The 21,287-nt window shown below is 30.2% G+C and overlaps 1 protein-coding gene across 2 annotated transcripts in view; it reads right to left on the bottom strand.

Moving 5' to 3' along the window:
• LOC122500727 (apolipoprotein D-like) overlaps positions 1-21,287 on the bottom strand; it is a 109,659-nt gene that overhangs the window by 73,186 nt on the left and 15,186 nt on the right. For both annotated transcript variants that reach the window (XM_043609797.1, XM_043609798.1), the window contains exon 3: positions 7,583-7,713. In XM_043609797.1, the coding sequence (XP_043465732.1) occupies positions 7,583-7,713 (131 nt within the window). The remainder of the gene's footprint in view (positions 1-7,582; positions 7,714-21,287) is intronic.

Genomic DNA, 21,287 nt, shown 5'->3' with positions numbered 1-21,287 from the left:
ACACCAGCATGCAAAATTTCAGCTCTCCATGTCGAATAGTTTAGAGTTTAGAAGTTAAGAGGGGGGAATGGTAACTTTTTATGCATTTTTGGCCAAAAATTTTCTTATTTACTTGATAACGTTATGACCTTCACATCCAATCACATGCGCTATATTTTTCCTGTAATCTACGAGTGAAAATACATATCTGGACCAAATTTGAGCTCTTTAGGTCAAATAGTTTAGCTGCTAGGGGGGGCACGATTTGGCTACGGACATAAGAGTCTCACCAATAGGGTTCCGCCGATACACCGTAGGTGTACGGAACCCTTAAATAATAATTTTCAATGTTTTACAAAAATTTGAATAACTTCTAATGTAATGAACGCTATTTAATGATATTAAGCTTATTTTAAAGGTCATTTTTTACAGAATGAGGATTATTTATAGTCATTAACGTATATATTTTTAAATTTTTTTAATTTTTAAAATTCAAACATATTTTTTTATTAAATTTTCTTAAAAAATCTACACCATATCATTGAAAATTAATATTTTTTAAAAATATCTAAATAAAATACTGGCCAAATTACTTTTGTAAGGTCTTATTATTTTCAAAATTTTATCATCTTTCAAACCATATGTCGAAACAAATTTTAGTTTTCATAAATTTTATTTTTAAAAACTTTTTTTATTTCCTTGAAAATGGTTGGACTTACAATTTTGACCGTGGTACGGTATTTTATTTTGAAACTGTCAACATAATACAGATTTTATAATAAAAATTAAAAAAACCATTTTGCGTTTTATGTTAATCTATTTCAAATACACATTTTGCATTTTTCATTTTAAATAAGAAACAGAAAATCATTTTCCATTTTAAATAGGTTTTATGAACCTGTTTGGCGTTTTGTATTTTAAATAGATATGAAAAACCATTTTACCCAGCTCTACTCTCTCACCTCTACTGCCTGCCTGCGCAGGCAGGAGCAATGATAGTAAGGGAGAAAAAACATTTAATTTGAATTTTCTGACTCTCTTACTTTTATTTTTTTTTATTTATTTATTTATTTTTATTTATTTTTTTTATTTTTTTTTATTTATTTTTTTTTATTTTATTTTTTTTCCTTATTTTTTTTTTTTTTTTATTTTTTTTTTATTTTTTTTTTATTTTTTTTATTTTTCTTACTACCTGCAGGCAGTAGAGCTGTGCGAGCGCCTTAAGTTTCTGAGGCCAAAATAATATGCATTTAGATATCATTTTGTCCGCAGCAACTTAAAACAAAGTACTTTTATTTCAAATGTATATCTTTAAAGAAAATTGTATTAAGAGTTGTTCAAAATAATTTTTTCAACATTTTTAAAACATTAATATTTTCTTAAGTGATAAATAATGACTTATTTTACAAACGCGCAGAAATTTAAGCATCCGCAGCAATAATTAGCGCACTTATCCTATGTCTGTTTACTATCGTTTACATTAAAGTGATAATTAAATTTATAAGGACGTTTTCTATATAGAGACAGCAATTTATTTGTATTGCTTTGTAAATTGTTTTTAAAAAGTAAGTATAATAATAAATAATAATAGATATAATAACAATAATAAATAAATAAATAAATAATAAATATAATAGTAAACAATAAGAGTAATTGACATTTAATATTTTTGATCCTCACGTTCATTCCTACTGTACCACGCAAACGGAGCAACCTGTTATTTTCGTTGATAAACGTTGTGGACTTCAACTTCGTATTTTATACAAAAATTAGGGACGCTTGACGATTCCCGACAAAAATCCTGTATAATATTCGATAGACCTTATTTCATTTGTCAAAACTTCTTTTTGATGTAATTTTCTTTTATAAGAATAAGAATGTGTTGCAAATTGTTTATAAACACAAAGTTTTTTCAATTTAATGCTAATGAATGAAAATAATAATTAATATGAAGGTGGAAATAAGAGAATGTTTAAAAACTTGATTTCATAATATATAAATTTTTATTGAACCGAAATAATTTTGAAAAGAAACTTTGTTTTGATAAATTTTTGTTAAATAGAATTATAGTTTAGCAAATATTTTAGGTAATAAATAGTTTATAATGGAAAGTTTACATTTATTAAAACTTGCATATTTCAAAACTTAAATTGCAACAAAATGTCATTTTTCAGAATTTATGTTAAAGCAGCTTTCATTGAATGCAAATTATTAAACAGAAAAATTTATAATTGACTAAATGTTTAGTAAAATGAATTATTAAATGTTAATATTTTATTACAACAAAATTTTCTTTCATGTTATAGTTATTAAATAGATATTAAATTCAGTTGATTGTTTATTTAGATAAATTCTATAATTTTTCAATTAATATATAAACGAATTTTCATATTACAAATTTTTAAAATAATTTAAATGTTATGTGACTGAGTTTACATTAGATCGAATTTTAATTTATCGACATTTTTTTGCTGGAATATCTATTAAACGAAATGTTCATTTAAACGAATTTTCAATAAACAAAAAATTCTATAATGAATTCCTTCTTAACGTACTTATTATTTCATTGAAATATTATTTCACGGAAAGTTAATTTAATCGATTTTTTATGTTTCAGATTCGTTGTCTAATAGAAATTCAATGAACGGAATCTTTGTTTAGTGGAATTTTCATTTTTCTGAATGTTCAAATGCTATGAATTTCATTTGTAGAATTTTATGTGACCGAATTGTCATAAATATTAATTTCTACATTACCGACATTTAAACACACGAAACTTAATATCGCCGAAACTCATTTAAATCATTTAAATCTTTGTTTAGTGGAATTTTCATTTTTCTGAATGTTCAAATGCTATGAATTTCATTTGTAGAATTTTATGTGACCGAATTGTCATAAATATTAATTTCTACATTACCGACATGTAAACACACGAAACTTAATATCGCCGAAACTCATTTAAATCATTTAAATGTCGGTAATGTAGAAATTAATATTTATAACAATTCGGTCACATAAAATTCTACAAATGAAATTCATAGCATTTGAACATTCAGAAAAATGAAAATTCCACTAAACAAAGATTCCGTTTATTGAATTTCTATTAGACAACGAATCTGAAACATATAAAAAATCGATTAAATTAACTTTCCGTGAAATAATATTTCAATGAAATAATAAGTACGTTAAGAAGGAATTCATTATAGAATTTTTTGTTTATTGAAAATTCGTTTAAATGAACATTTCGTTTAATAGATATTCCAGCAAATAAAAATGTCGACAAATTAAAATTCGATCTAATGTAAACTCAGTCACATAACATTTAAATTATTTAAAAAATTTGTAATATGAAAATTCGTTTATATATTAATTGAAAAATTATAGAATTTATCTAAATAAACAAGCAACTGAATTTAATATCTATTTAATAACTATAACATGAAAGAAAATTTTGTTGTAATAAAATATTAACATTTAATAATTCATTTTACTAAACATTTAGTCAATTATAAATTTTTCTGTTTAATAATTTGCATTCAATGAAAGCTGCTTTAACATAAATTCTGAAAAATGACATTTTGTTGCAATTTAAGTTTTGAAATATGCAAGTTTTAATAAATGTAAACTTTCCATTATAAACTATTTATTACCTAAAATATTTGCTAAACTATAATTCTATTTAACAAAAATTTATCAAAACAAAGTTTCTTTTCAAAATTATTTCGGTTCAATAAAAATTTATATATTATGAAATCAAGTTTTTAAACATTCTCTTATTTCCATCTTCATATTAATTATTATTTTCATTCATTAGCATTAATTGAAAAAACATTGTGTTTATAAACAATTTGCAACACATTCTTATTCTTATAAAAGAAAATTACATGAAAAAGAAGTTTTGACAAATGAAATAAGGTGTATCGAATATTATACAGGATTTTTGTCGGGAATCGTCATGCGTCCCAGAAATTAGTAACCTCGATCTCTCCGTGTATAAAGGCAGCCATTTGTTTACGGTGATTTTTAAGGCACGAGTGAAGGTCGAGGGCCCGCGAGACCGGAATGAGTGTCACAAAAATCATCGTTAACAAATGGGGATCCTCATAGCCAAACTTGACCAGTAGAGTGCAGCACTACTATAAGATTTTATGGCGCAAAATTTTAAATGTAATTTGTTGCATAATATTAATTAAACAATATAAATGGTTTTTGTTCATGTGAATGAAGAATAAAATCATTAGATCAGAAATATTGGTTATAATAAAGTACAGAAAACTATTTAAAGATGTTGGGAGATTCAAAATTAAAATGTGTTTACAATATTTTTAATAACAGGCAACATAACCTCAATTTTTTTTATCTATACTTTTACGATACTGTGACTTGCAAAACCGTCTTTTTTCCTGTGACACAAATTCCTCACCCAAGTAATTCAATTTTTAACTTTACACAATTCCAAAAAAAGTATTTATTTACTTCGCCCATTTGTTTGTAAAACAAATATGACTTTTCGCGAAATCAAAAATTAAGCTCTAGACAAATCTTGCTATGGTGCTGCCATCTGAGATTAGCTTTACATATAATGATCCCCATTGGGATGCCTTTATTCCCATGTTACTTACGATATTTTTTATTCCTAATGCACAAAAATGGCGATTTCAAATAGCAGACGACAGAGAATTAAAGTCAGTCACTTGTTCGACTTATATGAAAATGGCGGCCGTTTTCTCCCTTGGGCAAAAATAATGCATAGGATCAGCTGTTACTTTTGCACATGGGATAAAATGGACGCCATTTTCATATGGTCGAACAAATGAGTGACTTTACTCCCTGTCGTCAGCTATCTAAAAGCGTTATTTTTGTGCATGTGGGATAAAAAATATATTTCATATATATAAGTATATACTTAATATATACTTTGTTGTTAAGTATAACTTAACAACCCTTAACCCATAACTGTTGAAATAATTTTACATCCTCTTACATGTAAATAATAATCTATTGTATTAAAATGACACTTCCAGGGCAAAAAATTAGTCAAATTTAACCATAATTTTGATGTATCATAACAAATGATTATTTTGGTCCATAGGTCAACCGTAAAGTTTTTTGATATGTAACGTTCCTTTGGGGACCTTATAGAGCTCCTTAGAGGGCCTACAAAAAAAACCTCACAAGGCCCCCCTCAGGAGTAGTGTTAGTTTACGTCAAAAATTAGGTCGAATTTCACGTATTTTTCAACCTACAGGTCAAAAAGTGTCCTCAAAAGGATCCTCCAAAAGGTTGTTACCCTAGGTCAAAATTCAAGTCAAATGTTACCTATTTTTTAACGTACAGGTAAAAAATGGTCAAATTTGACCTAAATTTAGACATAAGGGCACGAACCCTTGAAGGGCCTTAATGGGGCAGCTTTTTTGAAGTGTAGGTTAAAAAATTGGTCAAATTTGACATAAATTTTGAACTAAGGTAATGTCCCTTTAATGAGTTCTTATGGGACTTTTTTTTACTTGTAGGTAGAAAATAGTTCAAAATTGACCTATATTTTGACCTGGAGCCAAATAACCCTTTGTCTCATTTACCGACAGAGGATTCTTTTACTCCCACTTTAACCCTCTGCTAATGCTAACTTATCCCCACTCTATGGACAATGAACGTAGTCCCCACCAGGCGTCCAGAATGACGATTTTTGACGATAATGGTCGTTACCCAGTAAGAAGTAAAGAATTAATAAGAATTCGAAAGTTTTAATTCTTTTGAATTCCGTTTGTGACCAATTCTTTTCATTTTCATTTGGAGAAGACGAAAAGAAGCTAAGTTTATTCTTTTGAATACCGTTTTAATATTTTAAGCGGAAAAAAAATTTGTCGGTCCGAAGATTTGAACCCTCAAGTTTCATTGTCGGAGACAAACAGCTTGTCCGCTCAGCTGTTTAAACTGTACTATGACTACCGAATTTAAGAAGCACTTATATCTAAAAGTGTTGCAAACTTCAAAGGAATTAAAAGATTACAAAATATTAAAACGGAATAGACAGGAATTGCACGGAGAGAAGAAAGTAGTTAATCTTACTCAGCCCTGAGTCATAGTTACTAAACAATATGGTGACATTTTCGTTCAACAAAACAAAAAGTAAGCTTCACTAAACAGTAGTTTAGTTACCAAGACTACCAATTTGATAAGTAACGTCTACGATATGAACTGTCATATTCACGTTTCAGTTTACAATTTACAAAAATAAAAATTAACCTCTTTTTTAATAAATATGAGAGTTATTAACACTTGCTAAAAATAATTTTGTCAAATATGGTATTAATTAAATAACTAAATATTAATTATTTCCCGAGAATTTTTGTTTTATGGTGATCGCAATGAAAATCAAGAAATATTTTACAAAAAAGAACTGACGGCGATATAAGGTTAAAATACTAAATTAATTTAAAAACTATAATTTTGTTATAATTGTTTAGTTTAATGAAGAAAATTATAAAAGATTTTTTTTATATTTGTGGCATAATTAAATAAACAGTTTAAAATTAATTTTTATAATTATAATAACAATAACCTAATTTAATAGTTATTGTAATAATAAGTATAAATAATAAGTATCATAGCAAATATAAATGTTTTGAAAACTGACATTTTATCAAGATTTCGTTTGATTGTTTTAAAAAGTTTTTTAATTAATTTAAAATTTTAATATATTTTTTATCTAAATTAATAATCTGATTAAAAAATCTAGAATAGAATCAGTTTTGTTTGCTTTACTAAGCAGACATTCATCTTTACTACTATGTTTAGTTCGATAGACAACAAAAAAATTGAACGCTGTTTTGTAACCTTTACCTTATATTCATTTATCGCAACTCAAATTTTCTTACTAAACGCGTAATAGTACAACCCACTATAACTCTTCTCTCCGTGTGAACTTACCGAGAATCACACAGTATTTCGGAATTCACAAAAATTCAAAAATTAAAGAAATATTAAAACGGAATTGATTGGAATTCACTTTCAAAAAATCTTCGCCTCAAAAAGGAATACATAGGAATTGGACAGAAACGGAATTCAAAAAAATTGATAATTTAACATTTTCTGTAAAAAGTTAAAAATGTTCAATTCTTCCCAATTCCTTACTTCTTACTAGGTAGCATCAGCAGACAGTTAACATAGGGCTAGTGTCTAGATCAACTAAAGCTTAAATTTTTTATTTTCTGCTGCGAAATAGAAGTGGGAAGTACGTACTTTCGATCGATGTATAAAAATTTTAGATCCTTTTAAAAGGTTTTTAAAAAAAGAAATTTAATAGTAAAACATTAATTTTCTGCATATATTTAATATTAGAACAGTTAGATATAAAAGTGGAATATATGTTGATTATGTTTTGAATAATGGTTATTTTCACTTAGGAGCCATCCATAAACTACGTTACCAATTTATGTCGAGAGGTGTAAAAATTTATAAAGATGCTTGTAACGCAAAGGTAACGTGGGGGAGGAGTTCTAAAAAGGAATTAGTAACGTAGTTTATGGATGCAGCCCTTGGAGGATCATCTGGTACACACCTTTCTCAAAGTAATATTCAATTTTTAGAAAAGCATACTTACAAAATGTTAATTTGTCTGTTTATAACATTAACTGAACCGTTGGAATTTAAACTGTAGTTAGCAGTAGTGCACTTTCCTCCAAATTCGAAAATGGCAAAATATTTTGTAGCTGCATACCATAGACCCATGTACTAGAAAGTAATATTCATACTTTATTCACTCCTACATATACAAGAAATGTATTAATTACTTGAAATTGAAGCAACATTGCGTATCAATATAACTTAATTTTGAATTATGTGGGCAACAATTATTTGATTTGAATGAATTTGTTTCCAGGATACACTAAGGGGAAGTAACAGAATTTTTATGGAATATATATTAACCTTCCTGCGTACCGTGACGAGTCAGGGTGGCCACATGTCAGTAAAGTCAGGGAAATGTCAGGGAAAAAATTATTTTGTCAGTAAAGTTAGGGAAATGTCAAGAAAACAAATTTTTGTCAGTAAAGTCAGGGAAATGTCAGGAAAAATTTTTTTGTCAGGGCAATGAAAGAAATTAAGACGGTCATGCAATACATTTTTTGCTCTAAACAAAAAAATTTTTGTCAGGGAGGTTTGCTGTTATGTCAGTAAAATGTCAGGGAAATTAATAAAGTCAATCTTGCGGCCACCCTGCGAGTATATTCGCCCAAACCACCCCGGTATGACTATACCCAAAAATTTCAAGTCCTTAGTGATGATACGTACTATGTGCGAGATTTGGCCACGAGATAGAGCTGTCCGCGTCCTGCTGTACGAATACATGTATTTTAAAGGAAAATCCTTTAAAAAATTAAAATATTTATCTTTCTTGTTCGAAATAACAAAAATAAGAAATTTTATATTTATCTTTAATAATAAAATTAATTTTTTAGCAACAAAAAAGTACAGAAGTATGAAGGAGTAAAATTTTAATTTTATTTTATACTTACTCATTAAGTAAACTTTATAAATTAAATAACTTTCTCATAAATAATTTTTTATAAACATTTGCTACAAAAGACAATAATAAAAAAAATGTATGTAATAATTGTTTTAATTATAATTAAAATCTATAATTATTCTTAACAATTATTTCGTAAAGTAAAATTTGCTAACTAAATATATTTATTATTGAATAAAATATATTAATATAAATATATGGGGAAAGCTCACGAAATGGGGACTTTTTGTTGTAAAAATAGTATATTGTGCAACAAGTACAGAAAGAAGCTGTTTTCCGACGAGTGCAAAGTTTGCTGTCCCGAGCGAAGCGAGGGCGGCAATTTGCACGAAGTTGGAAAATCTTCTTTCGTACGTGTTGCACACAGTACTTTGTGCAACACCTTTTGGTTTTGATAAAAAAGCTGTTTGGAAACGCTAGTTGACGCCAACATACGTACTGTTTAGCAGGGTTTGGAACGTATGTTACCGCACGTAATATTCATGGTTTTTTACGCGTATATTACTGTAAAAAACAGGTCTTCTACAAATAGAAAACAAATACCTATGTATATCACCAAAAAAACCCAAAAGTTTAAGAACTTTGCCGCACTAGTGCAGCAAAGTAAGCACTTTGCCGCACTAGTGCAGCAAAATAAGCACTTTGCCGCACTAGTGCAGCAAAGTAAGCACTTTGCCGCACTAGTGCAGCAAAGTACTGTTTTGCGCCTACTTTACAGGCATGCAAAGTATTACTTTCCTTACAGGTGTTGCACAAAATTTATTTTTTAAATTAGTGGCACATTTTTTTTACCATAAATTATTATTCTTCGACCAAACAGAAGTATATTTTAACCGGCGTAATTCATATTTATTAATTGCTACTTTATTTAAACTATTTTTTTCATATTTATGGTTATGAGTGCAGGTAAAACGTATTTATCTTCAAAAATTTATAATATTTTACAACCCTTCAAAAAACATTTTCCTTTATCTACCTAAACTTACATTTATCAAAAATCTACACGCGATATAGTTCAAATATATTTTTTCCTAAAATGGCACTATAGGGTCAATTGGGGTAAATGTAAACGGAATATCTATGTTTCACCAAAAACATTAGTTTTTTTTGTTAAAAGGTAAAACGGACGGATTTCTTTTGCATGAACTTGTTGCTAGTGTTCCCTAGAAAAATTTTATGAGGTACAAAGAAATATTAATGCACCTGAATCGCCTAAAACTGACTGTTTACATTTACCCCGAGATTTTGAAATTTTCCTAAAATTCGGGGTAAATGTAAACACCACTGTAGTTAAGCGAGGTTTAAGAAACAATAAGTTATTTCAAGTATACTACTGTTTTAAGGGATGGAAAAACTGAAAAGAAATTCTTTGTAGATGTAGAGTAAATCAACCAGTTAACTGATAATGTATCATATAAATAAACAATCAACCATTACAAAATTAGTAATGTAAAAACTTGAATAACTTGAACAAATTTTAATAGATTTTCATTCAACTTGGTAAAAAGAAGTTTTTAAGGTTGCTGAATAAGAATCTAAAATCGAATTTTTAAATTTCAAAATGGTGAATCCAATATGGCGGATGAACCTAAAAATAATATTTTTAAAAATTGATTAAATTTGTTTGTATCTGGTTACTAGGGGGTTTTTGAGGTCGCTGAATACGAATTTGAAGTCAAATTTTAAATTTTCAAAATGGCGGATGAACCTAAAAATATTTTTAAAAATTGATCAAATTTTCAAAAAAAAATTTTTGTTTCTTTTTTTTATCAATTTTTTTTTAAAGAGGGCCTAATTTTCTTTTCTATGTAATTTAACATTACCAAATTAATGAAGTTGTGAAATAGAAGCAAATTTATTCAATTATTTTCTTTTAAAATGTAGTTGAAGTTCTGTTTACATTTACCCCGAGTTTTCGAATTCTCGGGGTAAATGTAAACACTTAATTATTTATTAACTAAATTGACGAAAATCAAAAATCAAAGTCAATTTTTGTTAGGGCATTAATAAGGAAGAATTACATATTTTTGTTTGATTTCTAAATATATTTTTATGCAAATGCGAGACAAAATACTGAAACAGTAAAATTTTGATTTTCAATTTTTTTTGCATTGAAAAATAACTTACACTATGGCATTGCCAATTGTCAAAATAAAATATTGGCAATACTCAGAACATCTTGTAGGTGAGCTGAGGTAAAAATATTGACGTCGTACTTATTTTTAAATTTGTAAATTTAGCTGAAACATCTACTGTTTACATTTACCCCTTGTTTACATTTACCCCAAATGACCCTAATTGACTAAGAGCCAGTTACACCAACTTCCGATTAAAAGTTAATCAATGATTAAAGACAGTTTAAAGGCTTCTGATTTGTTAATTGAGGATTTAATCATTGATTAACTTTTAATCGGTGTTGGTGAAATCGGCCCTAAGTAACATTATCTCGTACAAAAATTATTCAATATCAACCACAAATATTATTTTTAGGGGTGAGCATTTTGCACACATATTTATTAACACTAAACCAAGATATTACACGAAGGTGAATACATTTTTTTAAATGTGATTTCTTGTGCTCGTCGAAAAATCATTTTTTGACAACGAGTTACGCACTCGTTGCGCGTTTTCGCAGAACGATTTCGTAGATGTTTTAAGTGGCACAATGTTCTACCACCCATAATTCTTTTTCTGAATACCTAAAAATATAAATAATACACTGAAAAAAAGTTCTGGTTGGAATTACCAGAAAACCTGTTTTTAACTAGAATTTCGTGTTAAATATACCCTAACTAGATTTTTTCTGGTTAGGTTAACCAGAATTCTAGTTAATTTAACCAGAATTCTGGTTGTTTTTAACTAGAATATCGTGTTAAATATACCCTAACCAGAACTTTTTTTTCAGTGTATATGGGCGAATTTTAAATAATGATCGCTCAACAAGTATTATAAGAAAATTAATGATTTTCAAAAAAAGGTGAAAATGCAATTACAGTTATAAACAGCTTATTATCTCGAATATTATAATTGGCACACTTGTCTAATTTACCTTTTTCTACCCTTCACATAGATAAATGACAAAAAATCCCAAACATAAAAAAAATTGCTCAAAAAGTTATCGCTAAATGAAAATTCGATTTTATGCGAGTTACGTCAAAAATTTTTTGTCCTACCTGCACGGAAAGTATGTCATTTCGGGCACTTAAGGCGGGCGCAAAGTAACACATTACGCCCGGGAGTGGGGGAAGCAGGCGGTAAAGTATTTTGCGCCCGCTTCCCCTACCTCCGAGCGGGCGGAAAAGTATTTTGCGCCCGCTTGTTAATTATTCGATTTTCTTCATTAAAATGCGACATTTTCGACTTTCTTTTTAAGTTGACTATAGAACTACAAATATTTTCAACTTGTTTTATTTTACCTTTAAAAATTTGCAATTTTTTTTTATTTTCTCTAAAAAAATTATGAGACATTTAGTTTTGTTCCCATTTCGTTTATCAAAATTGTCAATTTTAAAAGTTCTTGTTTCAGTTTTGTTTAATTATTAATTACTACGTTCTAAATAAATACTATGTTTCCAGAATACATTATTTTTTATTTCTATTTTAAAACTTCTATCATTATAGACTTCATTCGATATAATGTTTATATAGAGCTTAATTTTTAACTAATATGAGCGTTTAATCGTGCGTGCCCTCAATGCCATACTTTCCATGCAGTTAGGATAAAAAATTATGTTCGCATCATGGGCGCAAAGGTGATTACGACTTTGGCGAAATTTTGGGACCTCGGGGACACTTTCGCTCCCTCGGCTTCGCCTCGGGCGCGAAATTGTGTCCCCTCGGTCCCTTCATTTCGCCATCGTCGCAATCACCTATTTTGCGCCCTTGTTACGAAAATAACTATTTCAATTTCTATATAGAGTAAAATATATTTATTATTGACAAGGGTTATATCAGATTATGTTTTATATAACTTACTTTACGTTAAAAAAAGTCTCTCTAAGAGTCAAGATGGACTTTTTAGTATTACTAGCTCCTCCGACGGCCGCAAGCGGCCGTCTACGGTGCTAGTTTTTATATGTCCATTGTCCAAGTCCATTATTTCATTAATAATAATATTCAAATTTTTTCAGTTAATAATTTGCTTATTTATATTTGAAATATTGACGTTTTTTTGACAATGCAAAATAAGATTTGTTATGTGTACATTCTCTTAACAAAAATAAAATTTATATATTCGCGCTCTTTTTAAATAACATACGAGTGCAGCGCCACCTTCACATGTATAAACAATTTTAAAAACACCCTTCTATTAAGATTTTACATTCTCATTGCCCATTCTTTACTTCGATACTTTTCGATACATTCGACCTTTCCACTCCATGTCTTTTTTAAGAAAGGATAATATAGATATAAGTACTTTTGATAAATGTATTATTAAAATTAAAATAATAGTTTATATTCATACAAAATTACAATTAGGCTAACTGTCTAATTTGCATTAAGGTATAACTAAGTATTACTATCAATATCAACAATTCGCGCGCGTCTAACTTCTTACTCAATTTTTAAAATAAAATAAAAAAATAAATAAATAAAGTTGGAGTCAATTAAATGGTATATATGCTTCAAATACTGAAATTATATTGGTTCGAATACCATTTAATTGACTTCAATAAATATTATTTGATTCAAGTAAATATTTAATTGATAATAGTGAATTAATCGGTTATTTGAATCAATTAAATTTTTTTTTCAGTGTATAAAAATAAATATTAATTGGAATATAGTTTTAATATTTTTTTTAACTGTAATAATCATATATTCTGAAGCAGAGAATTCAGGGAAAAGTGAGGAATTTATATTCTGAAAGAAATTAAATTTTTAGAATTCATAAGAAAATTCACAATTTTTGTATCTTCTTTTGTTTGTCTCATAAACTATAAAATTGCCACAAATAAAATTGGAATACAAAACCTTCAAATTTTTCTATTTCTGACAATAATTTTTTTTAAATAACTTAATTCTTAATCAACATAAAAAAATTATTACTTCGAGTTATAAATTATTTAATGAATAATTAATTCCTCGAAAAATGTAAATATTCTTAAAATTTTTATTAAAATTCGTCAAAAGAATTCAATAATTAATTAAAAATTTGTTTATGAAGTTCTTTATAAGAATTAAATTTTAAGAAACATTATAGCGTGAATTTTTAGAAATAAAATATCGTATTATTATTATTATTAAAAAACAGTCTGTTAAATTAATTATGAGTTTTACAAATATTATGTAATTATGTAAAAAAACATGTTGAAAAATGAGCAACATCTGCCGCTCGGCAGACTGTCAATTTCACCATCAGATGCATTCAAAGGAAGGGATAAGTATGATTTTAAGCTTGAGAAAATGACGTGAGTTCATACGTTGCAGGCTCTTCCCAGTGGGCACACTTGTTCAAAAGACGTCCTAAGGATGTCTTTTTGCGGACGTCTTTTGGACTTGTACAAAAAGACGTCTTTAAGACGTCTTAAAGACGTCCTATTCATGTTCTATGTCTTGGCCATTAGATGTCTTTAAGGTGTCTAAAAGACGTCTTTTTCATTCAACATTTGAAAATAGAAAAATTTTCATAAATAGAAAATATTATTTTCTAAGTTCAACTTGGACTTAGAAATTTTTGAATGTGAAATTCATTGGAATTTTTCTAAGTTAAATTCATTTCATTGACAAGTGAGATCGTTAACTTTGTAGAGGTTCATATCTGTCTTGAACGGCTGAGGTGCTTAAAGCACAGTGTTTCAAGCCCAAGGTATCCGAGTTCGATCCCAGCTTCATAGAAATTTTTTCATTATTTCTCCACATTTTAGAAAAAATAAAATTAAACTTAAAATAAATTTAATACAATATTACTGAATTTCAACTTAGAAAATGTTATAAAAGAAATGTTTATTTAAGATCTGAAGGAATGTGAAAAGGACGTCCAAAAGACGTCTTAAAGACGTCTTTTAGACGTCCTTTCTTATGTCTTTTAGACGTCTTTTGGACGTCTTTTGGACCAGACATAGAACGTCTTTTAGACGTCTTTTAGTTGTCTTTTTGATGACTCAGAGACATTGCCATCATTGTCCCCGAATCGACGGGGACAAAAAGGGACGTCTTTAAGACGTCTTTTAGACGTCCCTGTGCCCACTGGGTTAGTCTATTCGTGTAAACTGTCTAAACTCGAACGGCGCGCTGTATTCTGTCTCAACTCTACAGAGCCGCTGTATAATGTAGTAACCGTAAAATGAGCATTTTGCAAACGCGCTTATTAAACATTGCGGAGTGATTAAAAAATCGTTTTCGAACTTCAATATTCTTTAGAATATTGAATATCACGTTTGAATGTGATAATATTTTAATATTGAAATTCGAAAACGATTTTTAAATCACTCCGCAATGTTTAATAAGCGCGTCCTTAAAGTCTATAAAATAAAACATAAAGTTCACTCAATACAATAATTATGAACGCGAGGAATATAATATTCGATGATCCGTTATTCGTTTAATCCTCTGTTATAAACCACAGCTAAATAATGAAAAAAGGATTGCAGAACACATTTCCCAATCCATTATACTCCAATCTTCCCGACGGACATATTTCCGGCAACCAATAATTCCCAAAGAAAGATTTTTTCATTTCTCTAAAAATTATGTATATAATGAATTTAGAAGTGAACTTAGTGACCAACTGCTTTTAAGTATTGTAAGGTTTAATTATTTTCAGAATTAGTCTGTATATTTTTGAACAAGTATAAGGAGTTTTTTTTCCATTTTAAGGCGTAAGTGGCTAGTGCCTTTTTTAATTTTCTGTCCTATTTCCAACTAATCATGGACAAAAAACAAAACACCAAAAGAAACTGTGTTGAACTGTGTGCAACGCTACGGCGTTACGAACGGCGCGCCGTTTGTAAAATTTGAGCAGGAGGAGCTTCTGAACGTTCGGAAACCCTTCATTTTAAAGATGACACTAATTTTTCAGCATTCACTTCCTTATAATTTGCTGCATGATTTTCGTGCTTTCATTTCTCAGGCCCTTTTGTAACATTTATTTCATTTCCGTTCGATTCAGTAATGGCACGACCCGAATATTCCGGATATAGCCAGAATATTCAAAAAATGCGACAATTTTTTTCAGAAAGTTTGTGATAATTATAAAAATCTCTCAACGTGTAAGAAATATCATTTCCCCCTCGTTTTTATTAACTCAGCCATGATTAACTATAAATTTTGAAACTTAATTGAATTTAAATTGAAAAAGACTAGATAATTTTGATGCAGTTTGACAAGACGAAACAAATAAGATTGCCAAGTGTAATATGAAGTTAATTGGAGTCTCGTCAGAACTGTTGACAAATACGGTCGTGTTTGCTTTGTGCTCTCAGTAATGAGTAATGATATAAAATTTGTAACTGTTATTTAATTTTGCATTCGAACAAAGTTTAACATACGGAAAAGGAAAAAAAAGCCTGTTATTTCTTTTTTGTTACTCATCTGTATGTGCAGATCTGTTTTTTATATGTGAAGTTTGTTTTTTCTTTTTTAAACTGTTGATCCGTTTCGTGCTTTATTTTAATTCGGGTCTCTGTGCGATGAGTGACTAGTTTATTGACAGTTTGTTTATATCGATGCTGTGTGTTAGTTCTGGGATAAAATTTTCATAATTTTTTAAAGTGGGTTATGACCTGCAGTTTGTTGATAATTCTCATTTTGTGAGTGTTTATCTATCTGTATTGGGACATCTTAAATAATCACAATGTCTACAAGCGATGAAAAAAGATGGGAGCAGTTGATGACATCAATCAATGATATCTCAGAAAAGTTATCTTCTTCATACACAGACCTATCTAATAAGATTCAAGTGTCGAACAATTACCTCGAAACAATTAGCAAGAAAGTCGATGCTCACGAAGGAAGAATAACTACTATGGAGAACAATGTGACCCTTCAAAACAAAGCATTAAGAGCCAAAAACATTGTTCTCTTTAGGCTTGAAGACACAGATGACATAAATAAACAGTTAATTGCGGTTATTAACGAGATTTTTGCAGAATTGAATTTAGATATTCCGGATCTGGCCATCACGGATGCATTTCGCTTGGGAAAGTTGCAAGGTAACCGCCCAGTCCTAATAAAATTTATCGCTGAAAGATGGGTGAAACTTGCTTTTTCAAAAGTCAAGGAATTTGGGAAATTGAATCTTGCCATAGCAAACGACCGAACTGCGCAGGAAAGAGAAAATCGTCGACAATTATTAAAAGCACGTAACTCTCAAGCAGTCGACAGCAGAGTGAATACAACCAATAATATAGACACTGTCCCCCTCCCAGACAACTCAAACCACAACATTGAAACCCCACAGAGAATTGCACAGAAACGAAAAAATATTTCTAAACAGAATGATCTAACAAAAAAACCCAAAAAGGACGCACTCCAAAACATCAGATGGTGGCCAAGGAGGGAAATGCCTCTACCCCTTTGACAAGGTTTTTAACTAAAATACATTCCATTGATTCCAAAGAAAACACACAATCAAACGAAGCAGATGAGGACGGAAAACAAGAAGAATTTACCTCAGAATAGCAGTTAGAACTTCAGCCGAGCAGTCCGGATTCAGAGGAGAACTTTGTCTTGCCACATACGGGGGAATTAATCAAGAAAAAGATTATTTTCTGGAACGCTTATGGTATCCGAAATATCACGGACATCAAGGACATAAGTGGCTCGGGCGATATTATTTGCATCAGTGAAACGTGGTTTGAGGCGGAAAAAATTAAATTTTTAGAGAACAGCTGCTACAGTTATGTGCAGATTCCAGCTACAAGAGATTTCAATCATGGTAGAGCAAAGGGTGGACTTCTCATGCTGTTTGATCCATCGTTTTATGTTTTGACGGTAATTTTTAAGTGTTATAATCAACTGTTTGTAAAGGTCAGTTCTTTGTTAGATAATATTGTATTTATTCTTGGTCTTATTTATGCTGCTCCGAATGAGGACTTGGATTTATTTCTCGATAAATTTAATTGTACATTAAATAGTATTTTGATAGATTTCGCAAATTTTCCGATTATTGTAGGGGGCGACACAAACGGCAGGGTCGCTGATTTGAACCAGCTGGATCCTGATACTCTCGAAAATTCTAATTATTTGTATTGTCAAAGAAAAACTTGCGATAGCACCCTTAATAGTAGAGGGAAAAAAATTGCAAACAATTTTGAAAATAATGATTTCATACTTTTGAATGGTAGAACGCGAAGTGATTCACCGGCAAAATATACGTTCTGTAGCAAGGTGGGGACAAGCGTGATAGATTTAATGAGACGCATGCATATCCCCTAATCACCAAGTCGTCGAATGATCAAATAGTCGAATGCCAAGTAATCGAATGGACAAAACGTCGAATGCTAAAAACATCGAATGGACAAAACGTCGAATGCTAAAAACATCGAATCGGCATTTAGTCGAATGTTCAAAACGTCGAATGATTAAAACGTCGAATGCTAAAAACGTCGAATCGTCAATACGACGAATGTTCAAAACGTCGAATTATCAATTCGTCGAATGTTAAAAACATCGAATTGTCAATACGTCGAATGTTCAAAACGTCGAATGATAAAAACGTCGAATGCTAAAAACATCGAAGCGTCATGTAGTCGAATGCTAAAAATATCGAATCTTCACTTAATCGAATGCTAAAAACATCGAATTCTCAATTCGTCGAATGTTCAAAACGTCGAATGTTTAAAACGTCGAATGCTAAAAACGTCGAATGTTCAAAATGTCGAATGCTCAAAACATCGAATGATAAAAACGTCGAATGCTAAAAACTTCGAATCGTCATTTAGTCGAATGATAAATACATCGAATCGTCAATACTTCGAATGCTAAAAACATCGAATTGTTAATTCATCGAATGCTTAAATCATCGAATTTTCCATTCGTCGAATGTTCAAAACGTCGAATGATCAAAACGTCGAATGCTAAAAACGTCGAATTCTCAAATCGTCGAATGCTCAAATAATCGAAACGCCATCTGTTCGAAATGTCAAGTAGTAGAATGGTAAAGTAGTCGAATGGTAAAGTAGTCGAAACGCCATCTGTTCGAATTGCCAAGTAGTAGAATGGTAAAGTAGTCGAATGTTCAAAACGTCGAATGATAAAAATGTCGAATGCTCAGAACATCGAACTGTTAATTCATCGAATGCTCAAAACGTCGAATGATAAAAACGTCGAATGCTAAAAACATCGAATCGTCAAAAGTTCGAAAAAGTTCTTTGTCTTCAGTAGACATTAACTTAAAACAAAGAACTTTTTCGAACTTTTGACGATTCGATGTTTTTAGCATTCGACGTTTTTATCATTCGACGTTTTGAGCATTCGACGAATTAACAGTTCGATGTTCTGAGCATTCGACATTTTTATCATTCGACGTTTTGAACATTCGACTACTTTACCATTCTACTGCTTGGCAATTCGAACAGATGGCGTTTCGACTACTTTACCATTCGACTACTTTACCATTCTACTACTTGACATTTCGAACAGGTGGCGTTTCGATTATTTGAGCATTCGACGATTTGAGAATTCGACGTTTTTAGCATTCGACGTTTTGATCATTCGACGTTTTGAACATTCGACGAATGGAAAATTCGATGATTTAAGCATTCGATGAATTAACAATTCGATGTTTTTAGCATTCGAAGTATTGATGATTCGATGTTTTTATCATTCGACTAAATGACGATTCGAAGTTTTTAGCATTCGACGTTTTTATCATTCGACGTTTTGAGCATTCGACATTTTGAACATTCGACGTTTTTAGCATTCGACGTTTTAAACATTCGACGTTTTGAACATTCGACGAATTGAGAATTCGATGTTTTTAGCATTCGATTAACTGAAGATTCGATATTTTTAGCATTCGACTACATGACGATTCGTTGTTTTTAGCATTCGACGTTTTTATCATTCGACGTTTTGAACATTCGACGTATTGACAATTCGATGTTTTTAACATTCGACGAATTGATAATTCGACGTTTTGAACATTCGTCGTATTGACGATTCGACGTTTTTAGCATTCGACGTTTTAATCATTCGACGTTTTGAACATTCGACTAAATGCCGATTCGATGTTTTTATCATTCGACTAAATGACGATTCGATGTTTTTAGCATTCGACGTTTTGTCCATTCGATTACTTGGCATTCGACTATTTGATCATTCGACGACTTGGCGATTAGGGGATATGCATGCGTCTCGATTTAATTTGGTGTTCAGTCGGGGCCCTGCCGCTTGTCACCGACCTGAAAGTAAACCATATAGCTACCTCCTCAGATCATTTCCCGGTCTCTTTATATTTGGAAGGCTCAATTCAAAATAAAAAAAACAACTCTGTCTCTAAATTTCGATTTGACGTAGAGAAAGCCTTAATATTTTTTAACAATATGTCAATGAGAGAGGAGGTGGCTTGGTTAGATAATGATGTAGATAAGCTTAATTCAATAATTATTATGTCAATTAGAGAAGTGGCTGTTGATTTGGGGATGTTGGTATCTCATAACACAAACGGTAATTTAAAGCGGAAACCTTGGATTGATGCAGAGTGTTCGGAGGCGAAAAGACGAGTCTTGGCTACCCTGAGACGTTGCAGGACTGAGGGGTTTTCTCACTTGAATACAAACTACTATTATAAATAAAAGAACCTATATTTAAAATTAATTAAAACAAAAAGAGATAACTTTGAAAAAGCTCGAATAAACGCGGTTAATAACAGTAAAAATTCCACTCAGTTCTGGAAGTCGATTAATGCATGCCGTCCCCGCATTTATCAACAACCAGCCATAGATATTGATACTTGGAGGGAATTCCTTTTGAACTCCTTCCCCGAAATGACTATGGATGTTGATCTTGGAGTGCAACAAATGTATAATAGAAAGGTCACATGCTTGGATGAGTGTATCACGACTGAAGAAATTGTCGAGAGTTTGTCTAATTTAAAAAATGGAAAGGCCCTGGCGGGCGGGTTTCACTGAATATCTACTGAATTCGGTAGACGTTCGGTATACGTTCGGTAATTGGTCGAAAAATTCAATAAAAAAGCATAGAATGTTGAAATAAACTATTGAAAATAATAAATGGAGTATTAAAGTGTAAATTTATCCAATATTTAGGGTAAATTATGTTGTAAATAATTAAATATTAATGTGTAAAGTGTAAAAGTGCTAATGTGACAGTTGAAATAGTGTGTGAAATTTATTAATTTGTAATGAAAATAAGAATAGAATGCTAAAAAAAGCAATCAATATATATTCTTTGATATGTAATGTATTTAATTCATTATATAGTTTTGTTAATTGTTGCATATTAACAATAAAAACATTAATTAAAGTAATAATTTTTTCTACCAATGTAAAGTGTCGATAACATGGAGTGTAGAGAAAGGTAGCCGCGCTCAACACACGCTAGGTGGCAATACTCACGATTTTCTTGTCTGAATCGTCTGAATATTTAATTTACAATTTAATTAAATACACGGAAAAAAATTAATCTCTAAATTAGAGATTAAATCTGAGATTTAGGCATAAACTATCACTGGAATCGGACGTAAGATGTAAGCAGATCACTAAAACTGAAATTTGGTATTATATCTAATCCGAATATTAGTATTGTGAAGAACACGTATTTCTTATGCCTAAAAATGATATTAGGAATCTCAAATTTTATGACATATGGAACATAT

This window comes from Leptopilina heterotoma, unplaced genomic scaffold (assembly GCF_015476425.1).
Source record: "Leptopilina heterotoma isolate Lh14 unplaced genomic scaffold, ASM1547642v1 Lhet_190, whole genome shotgun sequence".
Lineage (NCBI taxonomy): Eukaryota > Metazoa > Arthropoda > Insecta > Hymenoptera > Figitidae > Leptopilina > Leptopilina heterotoma.
This window is presented reverse-complemented; position numbering and strand designations above follow the sequence as displayed.